This window comes from Terrapene carolina, unplaced genomic scaffold (genome assembly GCF_002925995.2).
Source record: "Terrapene carolina triunguis isolate 2854851 unplaced genomic scaffold, T_m_triunguis-2.0 Scaffold89, whole genome shotgun sequence".
Taxonomy (NCBI): Eukaryota; Metazoa; Chordata; order Testudines; family Emydidae; genus Terrapene; species Terrapene triunguis.
The window spans coordinates 4,953,587-4,977,018 of record NW_020664440.1 but is presented as its reverse complement, the minus strand read 5'-3'; the positions used below and the strand labels follow the sequence as shown (position 1 = coordinate 4,977,018).

The window sequence follows — 23,432 nt, the reverse complement described above, 5'->3', positions numbered from 1 at the left end:
CAGTCTGGAATTATTTGTGCCTTTATGGCAGTGTAGCGGATGTCGGTAAATATGGAACAGTACAGTTACATTATTCTGATTAATGGGCCACTGCTTGATTGTATTGGCTACGCAACTGATACCATTAATAAAAATAAATCTTTGCATTCCATAATGAATAAACACAGATTATTTCCCATTGGTCTTGTCAACTTGGCAATAAGTGCTGCTTTTATGAGGAATTCTTTCTCACTGGGGTATTTTAATAGTCTTCATATGCATGCTTATTATATGGTGATGGTTCTTTTTTTAAAGTAACTTGTGTAGTACCCAGGGCTGGCCTTACCATGAGACGAACTGAGGCAGCCACCTTAGGTGCCAGACTGTGGTTGGGGCGCCACTAGGACCCAGAGTGTAGAAAATTGTGTCTGTTGTTGGTGCATATGTATTCTGTCTGCTCTAGATGCACAGAGATGGTGGAGTGCTGTGCTGGAGGAAGGCAGAATTGAGACCTTTCAAAGTTTTGGCCCAAGTGAGGGGGCATGGGGGCGTCATTTGAGCTCCCCGCCTCAGGTGCCAAAATGTTGTGGGCTGGCCCTGGTAGTACCTCAGGCCCTAAAGCCACTGGGAGCTTTGTTTGATTCAGTGGGAGTAGGATCAGGCCCTTGAGTAATACAGTTCAAATAACCCTCACTACTATGCTGACGTGATCATAGAATCATAGACCGAAAGGGACCTCGAGAGGTCATCTAGTCCAGTCCCCTGCATTTGTGGCAGGACTAAGTATTATCTAGACCATCCCTGACAGGTGTTTGGAGATTTTTAAGAGCAGGTTAGACAATGATGGAGATTCCACAACCCTCCTAGGCAATTTATTCCAGTGCTTAACCACGCTGACAGGAAGTTTTTCCTAATGTCCAACCTAAACCTCCCTTGCTGCAGTTTAAGCCCATTGCTTCTTGTCCTATCATCAGAGGTTAAGATGTTCACTGATTGTGGTTAAAGAAGTACCATATGCTTCCAGTCTAGAAAATCTGCAGGCACAAAGTGCGGATAGATTTCCAAATGCAAATTTCATCTTCAGACCTGTTTTTAGTAATTGTTCTAATTAAAAAAAAATGAAAATGACTGTTACATGTGCTTATGGCATTAAATGCTTTTATATCAAGTGTTCTACAGTGAAGTACATTTGTGTTTGCATAGCATCTAGCATAATGGGCCCCTGGTCCTGAGGGGAACATTTGGGTGCTAATGTAGAAATCATGGTAAATGCTGAAATGTATTTAAGCACGGTTACTGCAAAAACTTAGCAGAGGAATAAAAAAAATTTACTTTTCCCAAACCAAAACATCTACAGAGAGGCACCTCCTAGAGACTCTTAAACAAGGAATGCATGACTGTTCATTTAACCCAGGAATCTAAATAATAAAATGAAACAAAAAATTGACCTGCTAAAACTATAGGCAATGGGCAGAGGTGACTGCTTTCCACAGGTTTGTTAACCCCGCTCCTGGTAAGGTTACAGTAATATTTGTGCTCATTAGACTATGTACTGATATTGAAATGATGGCTGTGATGATCCTCTTTCCTGATGGTTATTCTCTAAGTGAGAGTATGAGCTGATGTGGAATTCTGTAAGCTAAGTGAAACCGGGATGCCTGTCTGAAAACTATATCTTTAAGGCATTCATGTACCTTTTCTCCTGCCCCCAGAATTGCCTGCTGGTTGGGAAAAGATTGAAGATCCTGTATATGGAGTCTACTATGTAGAGTAAGTGTTGCTTGACGTTTCTGTTTTCAGTGTCAAGTAGATAAGAACTTTTTCCAGCTGAATTTGCTGTATCTTTATCATTCATTGCAACTGAATGGCTCACAGCTGGGGGTAGTGGTGTTTGCCTCCACCACCACCAAAAAAGAGTCACCCACCCTGATTGCTTTGTTTGTAGCTCGCAGTACTATCACAATGCACAGGCAACCTAAAGACTCGTACTTCTCCAGATCCTGGAAGTGAAGAGTTAATATTCTTGGTCTCAAGAAGGAAGGCACATCATATGTTGCTCTTCTGCCCCCCCTGGTGGCTGGCCGTGGCTCAGCATTACAGGATGTGACCTAAACAGGAGTGCTGTACACTTAGGGCTTGCCGACACGAGCGTTTAGTTTGTGGCAAGCTATCCACCGCACGCTACCCTGCTGCGCATTAACAGTCCATTGGCCCTGCTGATGCATATTAACAGTTGGTTATTGCAGTTTGATTTAGTCCTCTTTGAAACGGTACCAGATCAAAGTTCATTAATGAACTGTTCTGCACATGGAGCCGGGGATGTGATTCCCGGCTTGAGGAGATACACTTCTTCTAGCTCTCATCAAGCTAGTGCACTCAAAATAGCAACGTGGCTGCAGTAGCACGGGCAGCAGTCAGTGGCGGCATGGGCTAGCCATTCTGAGTACAAATGCATCCAGACCTCATGGGTATGTACTCAGGCACCGAGCCCAATCCGCTGCCTATGCCCCTGCAGCTTACGCTACTACCGGTTTTGCACGAGTATGTCTCCTTGAGCTGGAAATCACACACCCCAGCTCCAAGTGTAGGTATACACTTAAAGGGCTTGTTCAGCTGTATTACTGCAAGTGGTCTTATATAGTGAAGAGGGCTACTGGGATTGGAGCATTGGGAAACCTCAGAGTCTTAACATTCAGAGGCCTGAATTCCTTAATGAATGCATAGCTAGAAGTAAAGGCAAGGAGGAGTACTGATCTCTAGATGCCTGAGACCCATTCTTGGCAAAGACAGAATTCTTTTTAGCTGAGAGACATTTATTCAAAGCTAGAATGGGTATGTGATTAATTTAGCAATTTCCTTAGTAAAGCACTGTGATCAAAATGTGTTCTCATAAAACAGATTACCGATTCAATTAAAAAAAAACAAACCAAGAAATGAAAAATGACAGTGCTTGTGTAATCAAATAGTAACCATAAAGGTTCCTGTATTGTATTGTAAAGAATTATGGGTTTAATGTAACTCTCTCCAGAATTTGAACAGCTTCCTCTTTATCTAGATGACAGATCGCTCCCTTGGGAAATCGGAGAACCAAGTTTTGTTTCATCACTGACCCCATAAAATGAATTTTTAATTATGTGTACACTCCTGTCTGCTAGGATGGCTTAGGATAGCCTTCAGAATAGACATGGAATACAGATTCTATCTGCTTTGGCTCATTTTTGACCCCACCATCTGTGCCTTGGGAAACAAGGTTTAGCAAACTGTATAATTAAGGCCTGACATTTATTTGCCAAAGATATCGGGGGTATTTTTCATCTATTAAATGTCATGCCAAGAGGTCTCTTTCCAGCATTTCCAATGCCACTTTGCATATGCATGCCCATTAATTTCAGGCCACTCCCTAGTGTGAGATTAAATAGGACTGTAACAACAATGTGATATAAAAGACCATTTTACTTAATATCTATTATCTACTAATACAGGTATAAAATAGATTTCTCTCTCTTACACAAACACATTTATGTTCTGTTACACTGGATGATTTTCATTTCATGAAAAACTTAAGTGATGCCATTTTTTGGAAACCATTAAATTCTTCTCAGCCTTCCACTGATACATGAAATTGACAGTCTCTTATAGGATTCATGAATTTGTTTTAATATGCTTATTAGATTCATTAAATCAACAGTCTAGCATCAGGCTTATTTTAAAAAAAATTATCCTTTTTGTGAACCCAAGGAAGATAATTCTGAGTGGAACTCCGTAGTGAATGTTCTGCAGTTATTTGCAAACAGCTGTTTTGAAGATAACTATGGAACGGACTTCCAGACAGCAAAACACACTTTCTTAATGGTAAACTTTTGTACTGGACTATAGTTGAATTTTAACCAAAGACCGTTAACACTGGCTAGGTGCTTAAAGCAACTGATGCTTGAAATTCACAGATAAGCATTAGAGAAATTGGATATACGTGTTTTGTGTCCGCGCATTAGGATTTTTAAGATATTAATCGCAATAAGTTTTATGCAAAGAGATGCCACTGTGTAAAGAGTAACTGAAATCGTCCCTCTGACTTGTGTGAAAATTGCACCCGAATCAATATATTGATGTACTGTAGTTTCTGATACAGCTTTTCACGATTTTGTATTGACTCTTCAAATAGGTGTATTTTGCTAGTGCTTTACCTATCATTTTCTCAGTAGAACCAATCAAGAGAAGACTATCCTGAGGATATGGCTCCACAATTGGCTAATGTTTTCATGCTGGGCAGACATGTTAAAAATCACCCTGCTTTTTCCTACCTTTGTCGTCAGTTCTCCAAGTATTAAAACAACCGATGATCCCGCAGAGTGCAGCTCTGCAGGCGATTTCAGCTGGGCCTGTGATTCAGAATAAACCGGAACTATTGAATCCGTCCCATGCCAGCCTCTTTCGAAGTAGAACTTATTGAGGTTTTGCAATATGGTTGATTGCCTACAGTAAGGGCAGTACATCCTAGCTCAGTGCTGGATTGGGCTTTTTCACTGTTCTGTTATCATTGTCATAAAATTGCTCATGACTGTTTGTAGTCAACACATCTTGCTAGGCTCACCTTGTGCCATCAAAGCAGAGGGCAGTTGAGAATTGCCCTAGTATAGGGAAATTATAATCTACCATGAAACTGGGATAGCTGGCTTTAAACCAGCCTCTCCTGGTCCCCTTCATCCTCAGCATAGATTTTAAGGCCAGAAGGGACCATTGCGATCACCTGGTCTGATCTCCTGTAAAACAGGCCAGAACATTACACGGATTAATTTTTGTATCCAGCCCTTCTGTTTGAGCTAGAACAGATCTCTTAAAAAGGTATCCATCCAGTCTTGATTGAAAGACTTCAAGTGATAGAGAATCTATCACATCCCCATTTAAGCAACAGAGGGTCGTGGACCCTCTGTTGCTTTTTACAGATTCAGACTAACACGGCTACCCCTCTGATACTTGATCCCCATTTAAGTTGTTCCAGTGGTTGCCCTCCCTGTTAAACATCGGCCCCTTGTTTCTAGTCTGAATGTGTAGATGTTATGTCTGATATAGCTGGGGATAGGCATGGGTGTGTTCCTGGCCTGTGGTGGAACACAATGCACTCTGACCTGTAGAATGTCCCTCGCATATTATAGAGGAAGTTAACGCAGTTCTGTGGCTCTGCTAAATTGCATAGACGGGGAATCTCAAGATAAGGAGTGCGATAAAGATGTCTCAGATACAGCTGTGTGTGAGAGAGAGAGAGAGAGGGAGGGAGTTCAACACGCCTGAATATTGTGTTTAACACACTGGTTAATACTTTTTCTACTGAATCTATGACTCCATTAAGAAGCTGTCTAATTCACAAGTCATGTAAATTCCAGCAGAACTTTAATGGCTTCAACAGATTAGTAATTCTTTAGCAATTTTGTGGCACTGTCATTTTTTTCATGGGTTTCACAAAAGGGTTAACTCTATCCATCTGATGCAATGCATGATGCATAGACATTAGGAGTTTCTACTCACATTTACAGGTAAGTAATCTTATTTTGTAGCAGACTTGGATTGATTTATGTTGGTTTCAAACCAGATTATTTAATGGTTGCTAATTCAAAATACTTCTTGTGCCAAGGTCACACATTCCCCTTCATTAAATCTGTCTTGCTGCCCATATCTGCAGTGCAAAGCTTTGCAAGTATTTTTCACCCACCATATTAATATTGTGCATTGATTAGATAGCTGACAGATGTTACCAGATTTTTTTTTTTTTTTTTTTTTTTTTTTTTAACTTTCCTGAGCCGGGGAATGACTGCACCTCTGGGAATCTGATTAAAGCAGGGATGATGTAGGTCTGTCTTTTAACATGTAGTCAGTCAGGGCATCCTTTCTGCCTTAATCTCATTTTCACAGTTAAACTGCTTCTTATTGTAGTTGAAAGAATTAGCCATTCCTGCTCAAGATGTCCCAGCAGATAAGTTGTGCTTGTTTTCCTAAATGAGCATTTGGCACAAGTTGGTGAGTGTTTCGCCATATGCCTGGCTGTTCGCTTTTTCGCCCCCTTTGTCTCGGGAATTTCGAGTCTGGCTGTCATTTTTGTTTGCCACACAAAATGTTTCCTAATTTATTGCGCTCTTTCTTCTCCAGCCACATTAACAGGAAGACACAATATGAGAATCCAGTTCTGGAAGCGAAACGGAAAAAACAGCTTGAGCAGAAGCAACAACCACCAGAAGGTTGGCACCCGTGGAGAGCATTATGCTTGAGAGATTTGTTAAGAGAATATGCGCTCCCTTGAGCTTACAACCCCACGTGGGCATATTTGTCCTTCATTAAAATACTTACGTTGTGATCCCTGTGATTTTAAGGGGTGGGTTATACACACAGTGAGATATAAAGGTGCATGTAGTTTGCGCTCTTATTAGAAGACTGAATAGCACGAGGCAAAGGAGAAATGATCAAATATATTAGCACTTAATGGCTTTGAAGCTCTGAAATTGGGAGAATTTTTTAACTTATTTCTGAAAGATTGATCGGTTACAAAGCAAGTTTGCTTGCTCCCCGGGAATTATAAAAAACGACTTGTGAGCCTGAACTATGATTTTTTTTTTCAAGAGGTCATTTTTATATTTGTCCTGGTACTGATAAAACTTAACGAAAGATTAGAGAGTAGTATCAAATATGAATTAAACTCCTTTTTACATTTATGTTAAGAGTAAATTCTTGGGTAATGCAAACATGTTCCGCATCAGTCAGTTATTTCATTATTTTGACACATTTTTGGATTATTAAAAATCATGTAATGCAGCAGTAGCACTGAAATGAAATAGTCTCAGCCATTTAGAATGCAGATATGCTATGGAATTTCTGCATGACACTTTGATTGGCTACATCCGTTGGGACTCACAATGCAAATCCACGTAACCAACATGGCCTCCTCCACTTTTCAGTCCTCTCCTCCTCTTCCTCCTCCAGTCCTCCTTGCTTTTCTAGAAGGTTTAGTCCTACTAAGGTGCGTGATTTTGTTCTATTATAGTTATGTTTTATATTTTTTCTATCTCTAGAATGGACAGAAGAGCATCCATCTCTTGGTCCACCGGCTGTTCCAAACCATGCTCCAAACACCCAAGAGCCAGTTCGAGAAGCACCAGTACAAGGTAACATCCAATAAGTTTTTTCCATTATAATGAAACTAATTTTGCCACCACATTTCTTCAGAAACAAGACCTTCAATAGTAGTGTAGTGAGGACACAAAACACCAATTTCCTGAATTTCTCTGGACTTGAGAACGGTGGGTCTTACACAGAAGAGGACAAAAATGAAAGTGGGAATAGGCATGCCTCTTAGAGAGCGGATTTCTGCAAATCTCTCTCTCTCTCGCATTTCAGGTCTTTCAAAAGATACTGAAAATATGAATTAGAATCTTATTAACAGATTAAAAGCAAATTGTTTAAAGTACGATATAATGGGTGTGTGCAAATGCATATAGAACTCAGCCCCTTCTTGCAATACTGTGTGGTCAAACTATGTTAGAACACATTTGGCTGTTGTTATTTTCTTGCCTGTATGGGCAGGAAACAAATCTACCAAGGATAAAGTGTGGTTCTTATAATATGTAATAATGCAGGTTAACAATATTTTATGTTATAATATGATCAGGGCAGAAATGGGGTAGAGGGTGTGTGGTTGAATATTGCGGCCAAAGCTAGTGTATAATTGTTACCCCTGTCAATTGCTAAACATGAGCAAGTAGGCTGAGAGAGTCATGCAAATTAAAATTGTTTGACACCATTGTCCTCCTAGAGCTGGTCAATACTTTCTGGTGCCAAAACAATGCATACTGTGTTTGCCACAGTTTCACAGCACACTGTTTCTGAAGTGCTCATTAGCTCTGTGATGCTTGCTCACGTTCCTTCACAAATAGCCACTTCAGTGTCTCATGTTTAGACTTGCCAGGAGTGGGTCCTGGCAGAGAGGTGACTTGGTCAGTGTTTCCTTTTACTTCTGTGTCGTGAAGCTTTCCATGCCAGAAATGTTTTGGGGAGACCATTGTAATGTGGCTGATGAGGGAGCTGTGCTAGTCAGAGTGCGGGACAGGGGTACTGATCTCCACATGAAAGCTCTGACACTCTAGATGTCTCAGTAACTGAGGGCTTGGAAGGAAAAATCGTATCCCACCACTGGGACGATTAAGTGGAAACTCCATGAGATGAAATTCAGTGAGTTCCTAGAGCCTCTACAAATTTTTCCTGTGTAGGCATTATGATAGTTGCCTATCGCAACTGAAGCAAAGTGCGCTCCATAAAACACACAAGCATCAACTCCACTTCTGCAGATACTCATGCACGTGCTTCCGTTTAAAATGAAGAGAACTGCTGCTGTGCTTAAAGGGAAGCAAGTGCAAAAGTGTTTGCAGGGTCAGGACCTTATTTACTGATGCCATTTCAATGCTCGTGCAACATTCTGTGTATGTCCCGCCACTCCTGGAAAAGCGGCTTGTCATAACGATCCCACCGGACAGGAAGATAAATGCTCAGAGCTACATAAAGGACTGCATAGAAGGGCTTCAGCGTGATCTGAAACTTGCTAGAGTGCAAGGCAAGGTCCCCAGGTGAGAGCCTTCCCCTTACACAGCCGGCCATGGATTAACTAAGTCCAAGTATCAACAGCCAGAGTCCCCTCGCAGCCGTAACTATGTGTAAAGAGAGAGCTGGTCTCTCCAATAACTAGATCTCAGGCCTTGCAGGTTTGTCGCTAGCACCGTAAATCATTCTCTGACTCGAATAAATAGATAGTGCAGTGTGCTGCAGGTGTTAGGCACTCGTCCCTGCAGAACAGGGTGAGCCATGCTGCAAAGCGGATGCAACTCAAGGGCAATTAGAATAGAATGCAGTCATCCAGACTGGCAGAGGGAAAGCCATTGGAGTGCGGAGGTGAGGTCTGATGCAGCTTCCTGGTCAGTGGGAGTTGGGAATCATCGTTACCTGAAGCTCCCTGCCCATCCAGGAGGAGAACCACAGGATGGCGAATCATGTTGGACAAGGGCGACCATACCACCCAATAGAACCATCAATGTCACATCTCTCCCTTATGCCTTAAGAACAAAGCAAAGGCTGTCCAAGCTGCTGCATATTGTAATGCAGGGGGACTGATCATGTGGAATGTAGTTGAGCCAACCAGGCTCCTTCATAAGAACGGCCATACTGGGTCAGACCAAGATCCATCTAGCCCAGTATCCCGTCTTCCGACAGTGGCCAGTGCCAGGTGCCCCAAAGGGAATGAGCAGAACGGGTGATCATCAAGTGATCCATCCCCTGTCGCCCATTCCCAGCTTCTGGCAAAAAGAGGCTAGGGACACCATCCCTGCCCATTTCTGAAGTCGATAGAAACCTTTCCAGTGAGTGCGACAGTCTGTCAATATAATGGTTTCAGTAATTAACGCTCCCTGGCAGATTTTTAATTAAAATGTTAGCTTCAAACTTATTTAAATGTGGGGAGAAAATAAACAGGCAATTTGGAGCCATTGTTTCTGTGCTCTGCAGCTTATATTATAAGCAATGAGCAATAAGAGAATCTTGAATCTGTCATGAGAACGGTATTTTTGTCATGATACTTTTTTTAAGACTAAATAGGGTGTATTTGTCAAAGCAAAAATATGCAGTCATGGAACGGGTAGAATGGCTTCAAGTGAAAAGATGAAACAGCTGTCCATCCTTTGGGATGGATTCTGTACTGCTCACGGGCCGTGCCATGTGGCGGGGAATGCACCAGTTGAAGGCAGCCTTACTCTGGATCCCTATGCATCGTGCTGCAGTCTGGGATAGCCCAGAATCTCCCATTCCTTTCTGTACCGGGGGCTGTGGTGGGAAGCAACATAGGGCCATATCCAATAGCCCTGCCATTCTCCTGCTCCAGTGGAAGTTCTCCCCTGGCCCGCGGCAGTGCCTTTACACGCCCTCTACACAGCTGGAGTGGCATAAAGTGGCCAAAATCAGACCCATTGTTTTAAAAATATATATATATATATTTTTAATACAGACTTTACCTCTCATGCCCCATGTGGGAGGTGAATGCTGCGCTTTGACTCTGTACATAGTCAGTTTTTAGCTCTTAGACTCTTAAATTTACTTTAAATGTAAGGGTTTATGGTTACTTTGGGGACCTTTTCTCAGCTGATCAGCCCCTCCTGCTCTGACCGCCTTCCCTCATGGTGACATTACGTGAAAGCTCTAGTCTCCCGGTCGCTTGGACAGATGTTCACCGGCACACTTCCTCACAGTGTGTGCCCTCGCTTGTACTTGCCTCCTCTCTCTCGCTCACTCACACCCATGCCTCCTCTCTCACTCGTGGCAATTATTTCACTCTCACACTTGCTCACTTTCTTTGGGAGAGATCAGCTGAGTTGCCCCCTCTTTCATTTCAGGCTCTGCTGTCTGGGAGTGTTGCACAAAGCCCGGAAGAGCAGCAGCTGCCATTCGGCAACTTGGTGTGTAGCTTTGTCTTTCGGCATCCAGTTATAACGTTCATTTAGAGTTAAAAAAAATGGACCCCCTTCACCTCCCATTGCAGCCAAGAGGTAGCATAAAAATGCTGCTATTAGCACAATGTATTAGTACACACAAGAATCATGTTCTTGTGTTTCAAAGAGGCCGTGAGGCGAGTCATTTCCTCACATCTTGCTAACATTTTCTGGGGGGAGAACACTTTTTGCACACCTGAAACACTGTGGGGGTCGCATCCCGCAAAGCAAGCAGCACCCTAGAGATCTGCCTTTCGGAGCAGAAACTTGGTGATGAGTTCTTAAATGCACATTGGGCGTTCTGATTATAATGCACCTCGAGCCCTGTCAATCCTAGAGTTGTCACCAGGGGTCTCAGTGGTACAGCTTTTTCCCTCTAGGGACCTGGGTAAAAAACAGTCACAAGTGCAGAGATGTTTGGTCTCCTGGCAGCAGAGCAGGCAGTGTGACTACTTTTCAGAACCCATGCAGTGTCTTTTACATGGACCCTACCTCCATAGGATGTTTTATTTATTTATTAAGCATTTAAAGCGCTCTGCACTCCATAGCATGCTCCCAGGGAGCACGGATAACGCCCCTCCGGCACAGCCAGTCTGGCCCTGTGATTCCTTTTGTGGTTCCCATGCACCACTGTCGATACTGTTTCATGCACTTCAGGCAGAGTGTGGAGAGGAGCACGAGTCAAAGGCAGTGCTTTGGTTGAGCAGGGCAGCATCTGAAGAACATTGCAGTTAATATATACAGGGTGGGGGATTATACTCAAGGAAGCGAGATCCCCTCACAAAGCTTGCTTTATTTTGGTGCAGTTGGGGATGAAAGACTGGGGTGGGGATGAAGGGGTCAGGGGCTTTATGGACAGAGTAATATGGTCAAAAACTCTTTTAGCTTTCCGTTGGCCCAGAAATTCCTGCAGCAGCCTGCCCTAGCAGTCGTTTGCGCAGTCTCTAGACTGCTCAAGAAATTACCAACGCTGAAATAGCGGAGGTGTCGCAAGTCGAGTTTGAAAAGCACTGGCAGAGCCCTGAAAGGCCACTTAGCACAGAACCTGCTCCCTGAGGCGAGTGTTCCAAGGGCCTCGCTTTCATGAGCTCTCATTTCGTCCATTGTTTTTTAAAGATATGACATTTGCCATTACAAGTGGTTTTTGTGCTTCCTAAACTGTCTCAGGAGAAAGAGCTAGTAAATCTATCCAGATTGTCTGTGTATTCCATCTCCCACCATCGGTAGCCTATGCACGTGACTGCATCTGTTTTTAAAATTAAAATATATACTCTGCCTTGAGATGAACACCCACAATCAATAAGCAGAGGGCCAGATTCTGATACCATTACTCACCTGTAGCACTTGACTCCATGAGTGGTCCCAGTGAAGTCAATGGAGTGGAGTAAGAAGCTAGTAAACCGGAGTAAAATTGCGAATCTGTCCCATTCTCTTCTGCGCATACACACGAGTGTCTGTCCATTAAATGGCTAGCCTGGGCTGGGGAAGGAAAAAGGGATCGAATATTTTTCTAGCATATTTATGGACTTTCAAAACTTCCTAAACAGGAAAACCATTTTTCACGCGAAACCCTTCGGAGTTGAAAGGGAAGTTCATCCACACCAAGCTGAGGAAAAGCAGCAGGGGGTTCGGCTTCACTGTGGTCGGAGGGGACGAACCGGATGAATTTCTCCAAATCAAGAGTTTGGTGCTTGATGGCCCTGCTGCCCTGGACGGCAAAATGGAGACAGGTAACGCTCTGGGGACAAAAATTAAATAACACCCCACTTTGCGCTTAACAGCGTGTGTTATCTGAGGCTCTCAAACAGTTTTAAGACTCATCGTAACGCTCTGAAATCAATAAGTAGTATTGTCCCCATTTTGTAAGTGGAGAAACTGAAACACAGACCAGCTGAGGGACTTTCTGAAGGTCTTGTAGCAAGTTATCGGCAATGCCGATACCAGATCTCAAGAGCTGTCGTAGCCAGTGGTCTGCTCTGACTGCTAAGCCATTGATGCTAAACCCTGGGAAAACGAGCAACCGCTTCAGTTTCTAGTGCAGTCCCAGAGAGCCACCTGACACTGCATGGCAATAGGCACTTTGGGATGCATTGACAGCTCCTAAGGAGGAAAACACCTCAAGGGTATTGTGTCGCGTATTTTGCACCTCTCTGTGATTCCTTTTCATCTCGCCCCTTCTTCCTAGCTACTACCAAGAAGTGGCCAGTCCCTCCTGCTGCTCTTCATGTCTGGAGGCATCCTGAGCCGTGTCTGTTTTTTCAGCAGTGACATTAGTGCGTTGCCTGTGCCAAGCGCTACAGGAAGCAATGGGGGTGGGTTTTTCGCTCTGACTGGGCAGAGCAGGAAGAGACAATTGTGACGTGGCCCGTGGCTCTGGAGCCACTGGTTGAGCATCACTGTTTTAAACAGCCCTGCCTGGCAGCTACAGTATAAAACAAATCATAACTTAATCAGTACTTAGGCTTGAGACATTTACGTCTGAGACGCTATTGCACCATATTTATGCAGTCTCTAGCGGCAATCATTCTGTTTTTATTCTTCATGTGATCGCCATTGTGTTTCTGTCATATGTCAGCTGTATTAGTGTGTGTGATAGCAAGAGCTGAGCTTTGCAAAAACTGTTAAATGGGCCATATAGTGTCATTTTGCTTGATTTTTTTTTTTTTAATAAGCCAAGTTCTATTTTCCTTTCCAAAACACTTTTGTATGTAAAAAATTATTCAGTGACTCTCTTTTGGATACAGATTGCTTTCGCTCACCTCAGCACAGCTACTCTTGTCGTTTTAGATAAAGTATCTGTGCAGGAGTATTTAGATAAATATCTGTGCAGATGTTTATGCCGGTACAAGTCTATCAGCATGGAAGCAGAGTGGTACCCATTGTTCAGTGCTGATAAGAGTCCGTTGTTAATGTTCTGAAAAGAGATTGGGGCATTAAAGCAATGAATTGACAGTGTGTGTATGTTTGTTTTGTTTTGTTTCATCCATAGGAGATGTTATAGTCAGCGTGAATGATACCTGTGTGCTGGGACATACACATGCTCAAGTTGTCAAAATCTTCCAGTCCATTCCCATCGGTGCCAGTGTGGACCTTGAACTGTGTCGAGGTTACCCTCTGCCCTTTGACCCCGATGACCCCAACACAAGCCTGGTGACGTCTGTGGCAATTCTAGATAAAGAACCGATCATTGTGAACGGACAGGAAAATTATGATTCTCCAGCAAGCCACAGTAGTAAAACAGGGAAAGTAAATGGCTTGAAGGAGCAAAGGCCAAGTAGTCCAGCTGAAGTCTCTTCAAATGGATCCCATGGTTACCCCAACGATACTGTCTCTTTGGCTTCTTCTATAGCAACACAGCCTGAACTCATAACTGTACATATAGTGAAAGGGCCTATGGGCTTTGGTTTTACTATAGCAGACAGTCCTGGTGGTGGGGGCCAAAGAGTGAAACAAATTGTAGACAGCCCCAGGTGCCGAGGCCTAAAAGAAGGGGATCTAATCGTTGAAGTGAATAAGAAGAATGTGCAAAACCTCACTCACAACCAAGTCGTGGATATGCTGATTGAATGTCCTAAAGGAAGCGAAGTCACATTACTTGTGCAACGAGGAGGTACGTCTTGGGGGGGGTGTTTAAAGTAGTTTTGTCTGGAAGGCTTGCAATCCTAAATTCAAGTTATAAGATGTAGAAATTGACCACCCCTCACAGTTTTCTCATATTACATATCGTATATTAAAAAAACGTTATTTTAACCCATTTTTATTGCAATGGGAAATGTATGTCTATAGATACATTATACATAACATTTATATGTAATATTAATATCTATCTGTGTCTTTTGATAGCAAGTGTTCTGATTAAATCAGGATTTAGATCATAACCCCTGTTTTCATATACTGGTAAAAGTTTGCCTCTGGGACAAACTTTCTTTGGATTTCCAAAGAAATTGTGGGCACCCCTTTGACTGTTTTTGGAAAGTGAAGAGGGCCGAAATAATCCACATCCTTCTCCTTTTTTTTTTTTTTTTTTTTTTTAAGCTCAACAGTAACTCAAAAGTATCCAGGGAAAATCACCCGCCGAACTTTGAATGTGCATAGTCCTCGTTGCAGGACCAGCCCTTCTCCGGATGTGGATGGGCCAAAAAAAAAAAAAAATTAAACTCAGACAGTTTTAAGCAATTGAAAAATTACTTCTGAGCATGCTCAGTTGGCATCTGTTAGGAGTTTAGCCATCCTGATGAAGTTTCACCTCTTTTTTTATGGCTTTGCAAAGCACAGTGTCCCAGAAAGGCCCTGGGACAACCTCCACTGAGCAGGAGTAAGTCACAAGCTCCTGCTGTACTTATTTAAAAATAAAAAAGGGCAGAGGGGAGCAACGTGCAAGAGGAGAGGGAACATGTGGGGCTTACATGGGTGTGACGGGTTGGATCACAGAAACCCCCTTGGGAGCTGCCACCCGATGTGCAAAGACTACCCCTGCTTCTGTTTTCCCTGCCAGCTCAGGACTCCAGCCCCCTGTCTTGCTGAGCGAGACACTCCAGTCTGGCTCCAACACAGACCCAGGGTCTGAATCACTTGTCCCAAAACTGCAAGTTTACCCAAAAACAGCTCACAGGAGTGTGCTTGTCTTTAGCACTCAGATGCCCAACTCCCAATGGGGTCTAAACCCAGATAAATCCGTTTTACCCTGCATAAAGCTTATGCAGGGCAAACTCATAAATTGTTCGCCCTCTATAACACAGATAGAGAGATATGCACAGTTGTTTGCTCCCCCAGGTATTAATACATACTCTGAGTAAATTACTAAATAAAAAGTGATTTTATTAAATACAGACAGTAGGATTTAAGTGGTTCCAAGTAGTAACAGACAGAACAAAGTAAGTCACAAGCAAAATAAAATAAAATGCGCAAATCTATGCCTAATCAAACTAAATACAGATAAGTTCCTCACCAGTTCCAGAATGCTCCCTTTTACAGGCTAATCTCCCTTTAGCCTGGGTCCAGCAATCTCTCACAACCCCTGTAGTTACTGTCTTTTGTTTCAGTTTCCTTCAAGCATCCTGGGGGGGTGGAGAGGCTCCTTCTTTAGCCAGCTGAAGACAAAATGGAGGGGTCTCCCCCAGGGTTAAATAGACTCTCTCTTGTGGGAGGAGACCCCCCTCCTCCCTCCTATGCAAAGTCCAGCTCCAAGATGGAGTTCTGGAGTCACCTGGGCAAGTCACATGTCCCTGCATGACTCAGTCTTTACAGGCTGAAGCCATTGCCCACATGGAATCTTGCATGTCTCCAGGAAGACTTCTAATGTGGATTGGAGCATTCCAAGATGCATTGTTCCCTGATCAGGTACTTAACCTGGCGAATTCCTTCCTAAAGAAGCTGACCAAATGCCTCCCAAAGCTTACTTAGAAACCAAGCAAGCATACAGCCCATATTCTTAACCTCAAGTAGAAAATGATATATATATGTACAAATAGGATGAATAGATATAGTAGACCATAACCTTTACGGAGATATGTTACCTGGCACAGGCAGCACAAAACATATTCCAGTTATGTCATACATACATTTATAAGCACCCCCTCCCCATAAAGCCTTATGGGGTACACTGTCACAATGGGTTTATGGCTATATAAGCACAAGGCAAAGAGGGATGAGCCAGAGGAGAAGATGTTGATGAGATGCTGTTTGACCACCAACTGACCCCTGCCTAGTGGAAAGAATAAAGCAGGGTAAAAATAGTTCTGGGTGTAGTGAGCGGGTATGGGAGAGCGTAGACTTGGGCTTCTAATTCAGTGCAAGGCAAAGTGTAATGAGGAGAAGTACGCTAATGAGGCATTCCCCTTGTAAGCCTCACTCCTGCTAGGAGGCCAGAGTCACTTGGGGTACGTCTATACTTACCTCCGGGTCCGGCGGTAAGCAATCGATCTTCTGGGATCGATCCCGGAAGTGCTCGCCGTCAACGCTGGTACTCCTGCTCCGCGAGAGGAGTACGCGGAGTCGACGGGGGAGCCTGCCTGCCGCATCTGGACCCGCGGTAAGTTCGAACTAAGGTACTTCGACTTCAGCTACGTTATTCAGCTGTTGCTGCCTTCTTAGGGGGTTTGTCTACACTGCGATTGCAGCTTGTGGACACCTACCCGAGTTAGCTTTCATCTTACTAGCTCAGGTCCTGGAGCAGTGAAGCTGCAGCAGCCTGGGCTTCAGTGCGGACTAGCCCTGTGTGGAATTACCCAGGGTTCCAGACAGACTTGTACAGCCCCATGCTGCTGCAGGGTCACTGGTACCGGGACTTGAGCTAGGTGCTCATAGAAAGCCAGGGTCCTCTGTGCTCCCTGCCCCGCAAACCACTTTTTACCGTATGCATGTCTGCGCCACCATTGACGCCTATACCGGTGAAGGTCAAGTTGTCAGAGATGAGCTGCAGAGCTAAAATAAGCACAGAGTTAAGACCGTAAATATGTGCTGAATGCCACCTCCTAGCCAAGCTGTGGGGAACATCTGGCACAGGAATACTTCTCTACTGGCTTTCCAAATGGTTTTTAGTGGAGTCAGCATGAAGCCAGCAAGGGCTAGGGAATGTCAGTGGGGAACAAGTGGTTTCCAAAAAGATGTACTGGATGGCCCTACCACCACATACACGTGGCGAGTGAGAGAGGGGTGGCCAATGTGTGTTGCTGTACTTGATTTCATTTGCATTTCAGCTCTCCAGTTGTTTCCCTTTAATCAGCCCCCTGATAAAGAGCGTGCGCACAATAAGGGTGTAAATTAAGGCCCCTGCTAACACACCAAGTCCTTTCATCCCCTTGTAAAGTCCCCTTGGCTTGCAAGATTGGGATCTTAATTTGCATGTTTTGAGTTTTCCAGGGCAGGGCGTGGGACAGTTATTAGCTGGACCTACATTTTCCAAGATGATCGGTGATTTTGGGGTTGCTTGTCTTGACACCTTGTGAGATGGTGGCGCGTGCTCATCCATTTCTGAAAATCCCGGCACCTTTTCTCTTGTGAACGCAAGCCAAGAATTCTAGTGCACAGATTGAGCAATGAATGAGGGCTGTAGTAAAATGAATACTTTCCTTCCTTTCCGCCTCAAAAATTTTATTGAATTTTATATTTTTATCATAAATTAAAAAGTAAGGAATGGAATATATTAAGACGAGTTCTCTAGTTTTATTACTGGTATCTGCAGAACCTGAGTAATTTAAAATCACTCTAATATTGAGAGCCTTTAAAATACACCATAAGTCTCATGTTTGATTTATGTATTTGGTAGAAAGTTTCTCCAACTACAGTTGGAAAGGAAACAGCAGATATTATTAATCTTCCTGGAAAGAACATAAATATCTCTGTTACCACTGTACATTAGTTAGTCGAACTGTGGCCGACATTCAATCATCCTTCTTTTGCCGCTGGGGTATAATGAGACGGTTTGATCAGGAAATCAAGGTATTGAGTTTTAATGGGAAAGTAAATGGTCAGTCTACTGCTAATATTAATGAATCTCTTATCTACCTCATCTTTTCCAGCATGTGGATTGATCGATGAACACAGATAGCTGTGGAGCTGCTATAAGTGTCTCAAATTTTGTACCAATCTCCTGACTTATCCCTGTATCTAGAGGCCTAGTTGTCTTGGCATTTGTATCTAATTGCATTGTATTTGCAATTCTGAGTTTCATGTTGTCATGGTACAGAAGCTTGAATTTGTTGTGACCCTGGTGCCCAATAAATAATTCAAATGAGCTTCTCTCCACATCAAAATGAAGTTACCCTGAGAGGTTGCTAATCATGGTTCATAAATTTAGCAAAATATAGGGGGAGGAGGGAATTGGCCTGCTAAACCCAGGGTTGAGGGTTCAGTCCTTGAGGGGGCCATTTAGGAATCTGGGGCAAAAATCTGTCTGGGGATTAGTCCTGCTTTGAGCAGAGGGTTGGACTAGATGACCTCCTGAGGTCCCTTCCAACCCTGATATTCTATGATTCTATGGTATAAGCATGAGACTAGCTACAATGTGGAAAACAGGGTGTCTGGTTTAAAAGTTAGAGAATGTACTTAGCTAGGATGCACTGTGACTATGGTGTTTAGATCAAATGGGCTTAGATCCTCTCTGCAGTAACTTTACCTTGCATTGCCTCTGCCAATTCCTTTATCGGCAGTGCCTGCCCTAGACAAAGTGCCGCTATTTATTTTGATCTGATTCCAGAAGTGTACTTGGCTCCATTCTGTGATAAGATCCTTCATGCCTCTTGAAGTGGTTCTTCTTTAGGTCTCTCTGCTGGCTGTCCTTTCCTCCTCCTCCCTCTGGTGTCCAGTGAAGAGAGTGCTAGGAGAGCTTGCCGTCAGGCATTCTTTTATTAACATAACATTTGCATTCAATCAGACTTTGCCGGAATCATCCCCATCACACTGACGCTCGTGTTCAGAACTGTCCAAAGGATTTGTCAGTAGTGATTACTAATCAGGCAGAAAAATATCAGAGAGAGATGCGTAATCTATGTGAAAAGCTCAGCCAGCTCCAAGCCACTGGTGCACTCCCGACAATTACGCCCAGTTGTTGAAATGCAAAGCGCGTAGCCACTGAGAGCGGCCTGTAAAATATTTACTGTAATGTAGCTTCAGCTGAAGCTTTGACTTGCAGAAATTAGATGGGTTGTGCCAACCAAGTCTTGCAGTTGTTTTGAGAGAGGAAATACAGGACACTTTGTAAAAAGTATAAAGTTGAAACACCTGTTCCCTTAGGATTTTAGCATTGTCTTGCAGTATTTGCACATTGCAGTAACCTGCATATGCACGGGAACCTGAAAGTGAATCTACGTAGAAACAAAAGTGAAATTCACTAGTCTCTTTTCACTTTTCATGCTTCAAGGAATTCAAAAAACTATACAAACACTACTACTTACCAAGTCCAAAGTCAAGTGTGAGTCTTTGCAGGATCGTGGCCTACAATTGTACAAATTATTTCAGTTTCAGGAATCTTGAAGTATTGTTAATAATCAAAACAGTAAGTATAGGACATTTTTATTTTAAATGTTATTTATAACCTGACGTTGTCCTATTAATATTGGAGCTTTCAAACAAATGAAAGCCTTTCCTCGTATTTGGTGCTTCAAAGTTGATTCAATACTAAAAATGTTCATTCCATATAGAGTGACCAAATGTCCCGATTTTATAGGGACAGTCCCGATTTTGGGGTCTTTTTCTTATATAAGCTCCTATTACCACCCACCCTCATCCCGATTTTTCATACTTGCTGTCTGGTCACCCTAATTCCATGGAATCCCTTTTCATTAAGGCCTTGTCTACATGCGGAAATTGACTGGAATAAGCTATTCCGGAATAGCTCTCTGTGTGGACTCTCTGTTCTGTTAATTGTTAGAATAGCAGTTCTGGTTAATTTCCTGGTGTAAATAAGACCTAATATCCGACTATGAGAGAATATTTGTCTGATTTATTATTCCTAGTTTTAGAATGACCTCAGGTTAGGGGGTTCAAAGCAGTATACAGATCTTTCACTTTCAGATCACTGGTTCTAATACAGCCAGGTGTGTAGTTACCAAAAGTTGTTGCCATCTGCCTGGTATGCCGTGACTTACTGTTGGGTGGTTTTTTTGTAGTTCTGACTGAACAGGTGTCCACCTCCACACAGCTGTCCCAACTGGTGCTTATCTGTACCCTGGTTGGTGTAAAAGCCAATGATAAAATGGGTCTGGAGTCTGATCTACGTACTCATCTCAAAGATGCATCCTTCTACCCTACTCCAAGACAAGAGTTAATGCTCAGCTTAACTTCATGGGTAGATAAACAGAGATCTTCAGTTTCTAAATACTTTCCACTAGCACCAAATTCACTTCTAATTGGAGACGGAGAGCTGCCTGAGAAAAGAGAACCAATCTTTTGAGGCGGTCTGGCTGGGGTTTCAGAGCCAGCTGAGGGTAGGCAAAAGATTTAGAATGTTACAGCGGGGAACTGTATAAACAACATTTATCTATCTATCTTAGCGTTTTATACTGCCACCTATCACTATAATAACGGAGTGCCTGCCATATAAAATCAATGGCAACAGCAAAGTCTTTGGCTGAATCCTCAACCAATAGTGCTACTCCTTTGGCCTCAGTTCCTGCTGACTTCCACAGGAGTTCAGGGTGTTCCACACCTTTTAGTTTCAGGCCTTTAAACCAAAGGACGGGCTGGGTACATGTTGCTTAGCAAAAGTCCCCTCACAGAAGAAGAAATCTCTTCACCTTACCCAACTTATCACTAGGACTGCAGAAAGATCATTTAATGGAGCCAAACGAAAAGCAATATCTAATCTCACATCATTAGTATTATATCTGCTTTTTAGCTGCTTTCCCTAATGATGCGAAACCATCATAATTATAGCTGCCTGCAATTAGCTATTGCCGGAGACTTGAACTCTGTTGAACAAGCCGCTCACTTCTGTTTGCCCTTTAGGCTTGCAATGAAGAGTGATTCGAAAGTCATGCTGCTTAAGTGTCTAGCTGCCAGAAAATTTCAAACCGTTATAGCAGCTGCTGAATCGAGAGAGAATCCAGCATTCAGGACAAGCTCACAACCCGGGAACTATATGACTGTTACCATAGCATGTCTGTGCATGTGCCAGGGCTTCAGAAAAGGGAAGACAGGGTTCCTCTTTCAAATAGCATTCTCATTTATTTTTTCTTTGTTGCAGGGCAAGGGTATTTCACACAGACTGAGGACATGGTCCTGCAGTTGCATCCATTCAGGGGGACCTTTAGAGATAAATGGCGCCCCATTGAAGTCAATGTCAGCATAGCTTGTGCATGAATGCAAAGATCTGCCTGTGCTGGTCTGAGTGCAGGATCAGGGCTTACATTATGAATGTCTCTTAATCTGCATTCCCAGTGATTTATTTTTATTTTCTGGGTGGGGAGCAGGCGGTGTATCTGACTTGTTGAACTCCCTGCTTTTATTAAATGTGTGGCCCTGAATACTTTTTGAAACGACAGTTTGTATCTTAGCGTACCTGAGTATTTTGCTAATGGAAATAATTTTCTCATGGGTTTGTTTGTTTTTTAAATCATGTGTGTTCATTGCAATCCAGTAGTAAATATCACATCCTTCAAAATGCCCTACCTCATGTCTTCCCCCGGTCTCATCTTGAGTGTTGTAATTCCCTCAATTATAATTGGTCTCCCTTACTTCCCCACTCACCAAACTACCATTAGCCCAAACTGCGGCAGCTTCTTCTTTCATCAGAAATCTCTAATTCCTCATCCTTGGAAATCAGCCTGATGTTCTTGCCATACGGCGTGCCCGACTGACCCTAGCTCTTTTCAAATCCCATCTCAGGAGTCCTCTCTTCTCCTTGGCTTCTCTCTCCTAACCTTCTGTCATGGATAAAACAACCAGAGCTTCCCACTCACTTGTATTCGGTCATCTCCCTTGAAACCTGTTCATTGGATCCTTCACCAACACGTTATCATCTCTGTATAAGCTATTTGCAAATATACAAGGTAATGCTCCATGGTGCCTTAGCATGAATAATGCTATCCATGAATAGATTGTGATGGCTTATGTTTGATAGCTTATAAGTGCCAAAGATAAGGTGGAAAATGATGTAAATATGTGTCAGAATTGTAGCATGATTAAAAATAGAAGTAAACTAAACTGACTTTGATGGTTAAGATTCTGTATGACAAGGTGTTTTCCTCATTTAATTAGGACTCTTATTAGTAATCTTTAAAATATGTAACAAATCAGTTAACTTCATGTGTTATTTCAAGTTACTGTTTCCTTTAGAGAAATGTGTATGGGAAGGAGGAAATCAGATGAGTGAAAATTAGAGCTGGTCTGAAAATTGCATTGAAAAATACACATTACATTTCATGAACATTTTCTCACACTGGACTTTTTTCTCTAGTAAAAATAAATTAGGGGGCAAGTTAAAGCACTGGCCCAAAGTTAATATAATTTTAACATACGCTTCCTGTTTTTCATGGATTACTTGATTAGTGGAGAAGTAGCAGTTCTGAAGGAACATTTAAATCTGAGAATGGTGACTTCTCTTTCCCAAAGTATTGGTCATCTTTTGCCCATTCTCTTCCCTCCATTGAGTGGAATTAAATTCTACCAAGGCTCACAAACTTGGTGAGACTTTAAAGCAAGTTTAAATATCACATTTTCTCAGTTTCTTACTGTGGTCATTCCGCTTAGTAACTAGTTTACAGAGTAACAGAAACAGGAATTGGCTAAAATCAGAGGAATAGATTAAATGAAAGGTTGATATCTGTAAGAGAAAAGTTGAGAGTTAGATAGGCTTGGAAGGATTAGATTTTTATCAGTAAATGTTGGTAAACGTCAATTTCATGGTACACACACAAACCAATGACAAAATGTTTCCATCAATGATGATAGCAATTTACAGATAGACAAAGTAAGAAAAATCTGCTTGAGAACTTATTAACGTTTGACTTAAGAATATTTACTTGGTATATTTTGAAATGTGATGTTGACAGTTTGTGTTGTAGTGGTTAGAAAGCTTTAACTTTTTGAATTTCAACACCTAGTGTCATTAAATAATTGTTGTCTGACCTCTCCCATCATTTCTCGTAAACATGCAACTTTCAATAGATAAAAAAAAAAAAGTTTAAAACCCATAATTTTGGCCAGCTGTGACAATTGATAAAAATAAAAAGCTTAAAAATAAACATCAGAGTATTATCCTTTGAAATTATTTAAAAAAATAAAAATTGAATTCTGCCAGGCCTGTTCATATTTCATATGAATATTTTGGTATGGGTGTGTTTTTCACATTCACAATGAAAGTTACCTCATCTCTCTAAGCAGCAAGGGAGCGTCAGATGTGCCTTTTTGGGTCAGTGCTCTGTATTGCTATGCAGCATGGTGCACTGATTTCCAGTAATTGGTTTGTAAACAGCCCGACAGAAACTTGTTTTCTCTTTT

At 42.5% G+C, this 23,432-nt stretch overlaps 1 protein-coding gene across 11 annotated transcripts in view; it reads left to right on the top strand.

The window, feature by feature from the left end:
- Window positions 1–23,432, top strand: part of MAGI1 (membrane associated guanylate kinase, WW and PDZ domain containing 1) — a 169,348-nt gene that overhangs the window by 90,902 nt on the left and 55,014 nt on the right. For 9 of the 11 annotated variants that reach the window (XM_024199707.2, XM_024199681.2, XM_024199690.2 and 6 more), the window contains exons 7-12: window positions 1,692–1,749; window positions 6,121–6,209; window positions 7,038–7,130; window positions 10,398–10,460; window positions 12,041–12,223; window positions 13,483–14,103. In XM_024199707.2, the coding sequence (XP_024055475.1) occupies window positions 1,692–1,749; window positions 6,121–6,209; window positions 7,038–7,130; window positions 10,398–10,460; window positions 12,041–12,223; window positions 13,483–14,103 (1,107 nt within the window). The remainder of the gene's footprint in view (window positions 1–1,691; window positions 1,750–6,120; window positions 6,210–7,037; window positions 7,131–10,397; window positions 10,461–12,040; window positions 12,224–13,482; window positions 14,104–23,432) is intronic. The other 2 variants (XM_024199688.2, XM_024199687.2) reach the window with 1 other exon arrangement.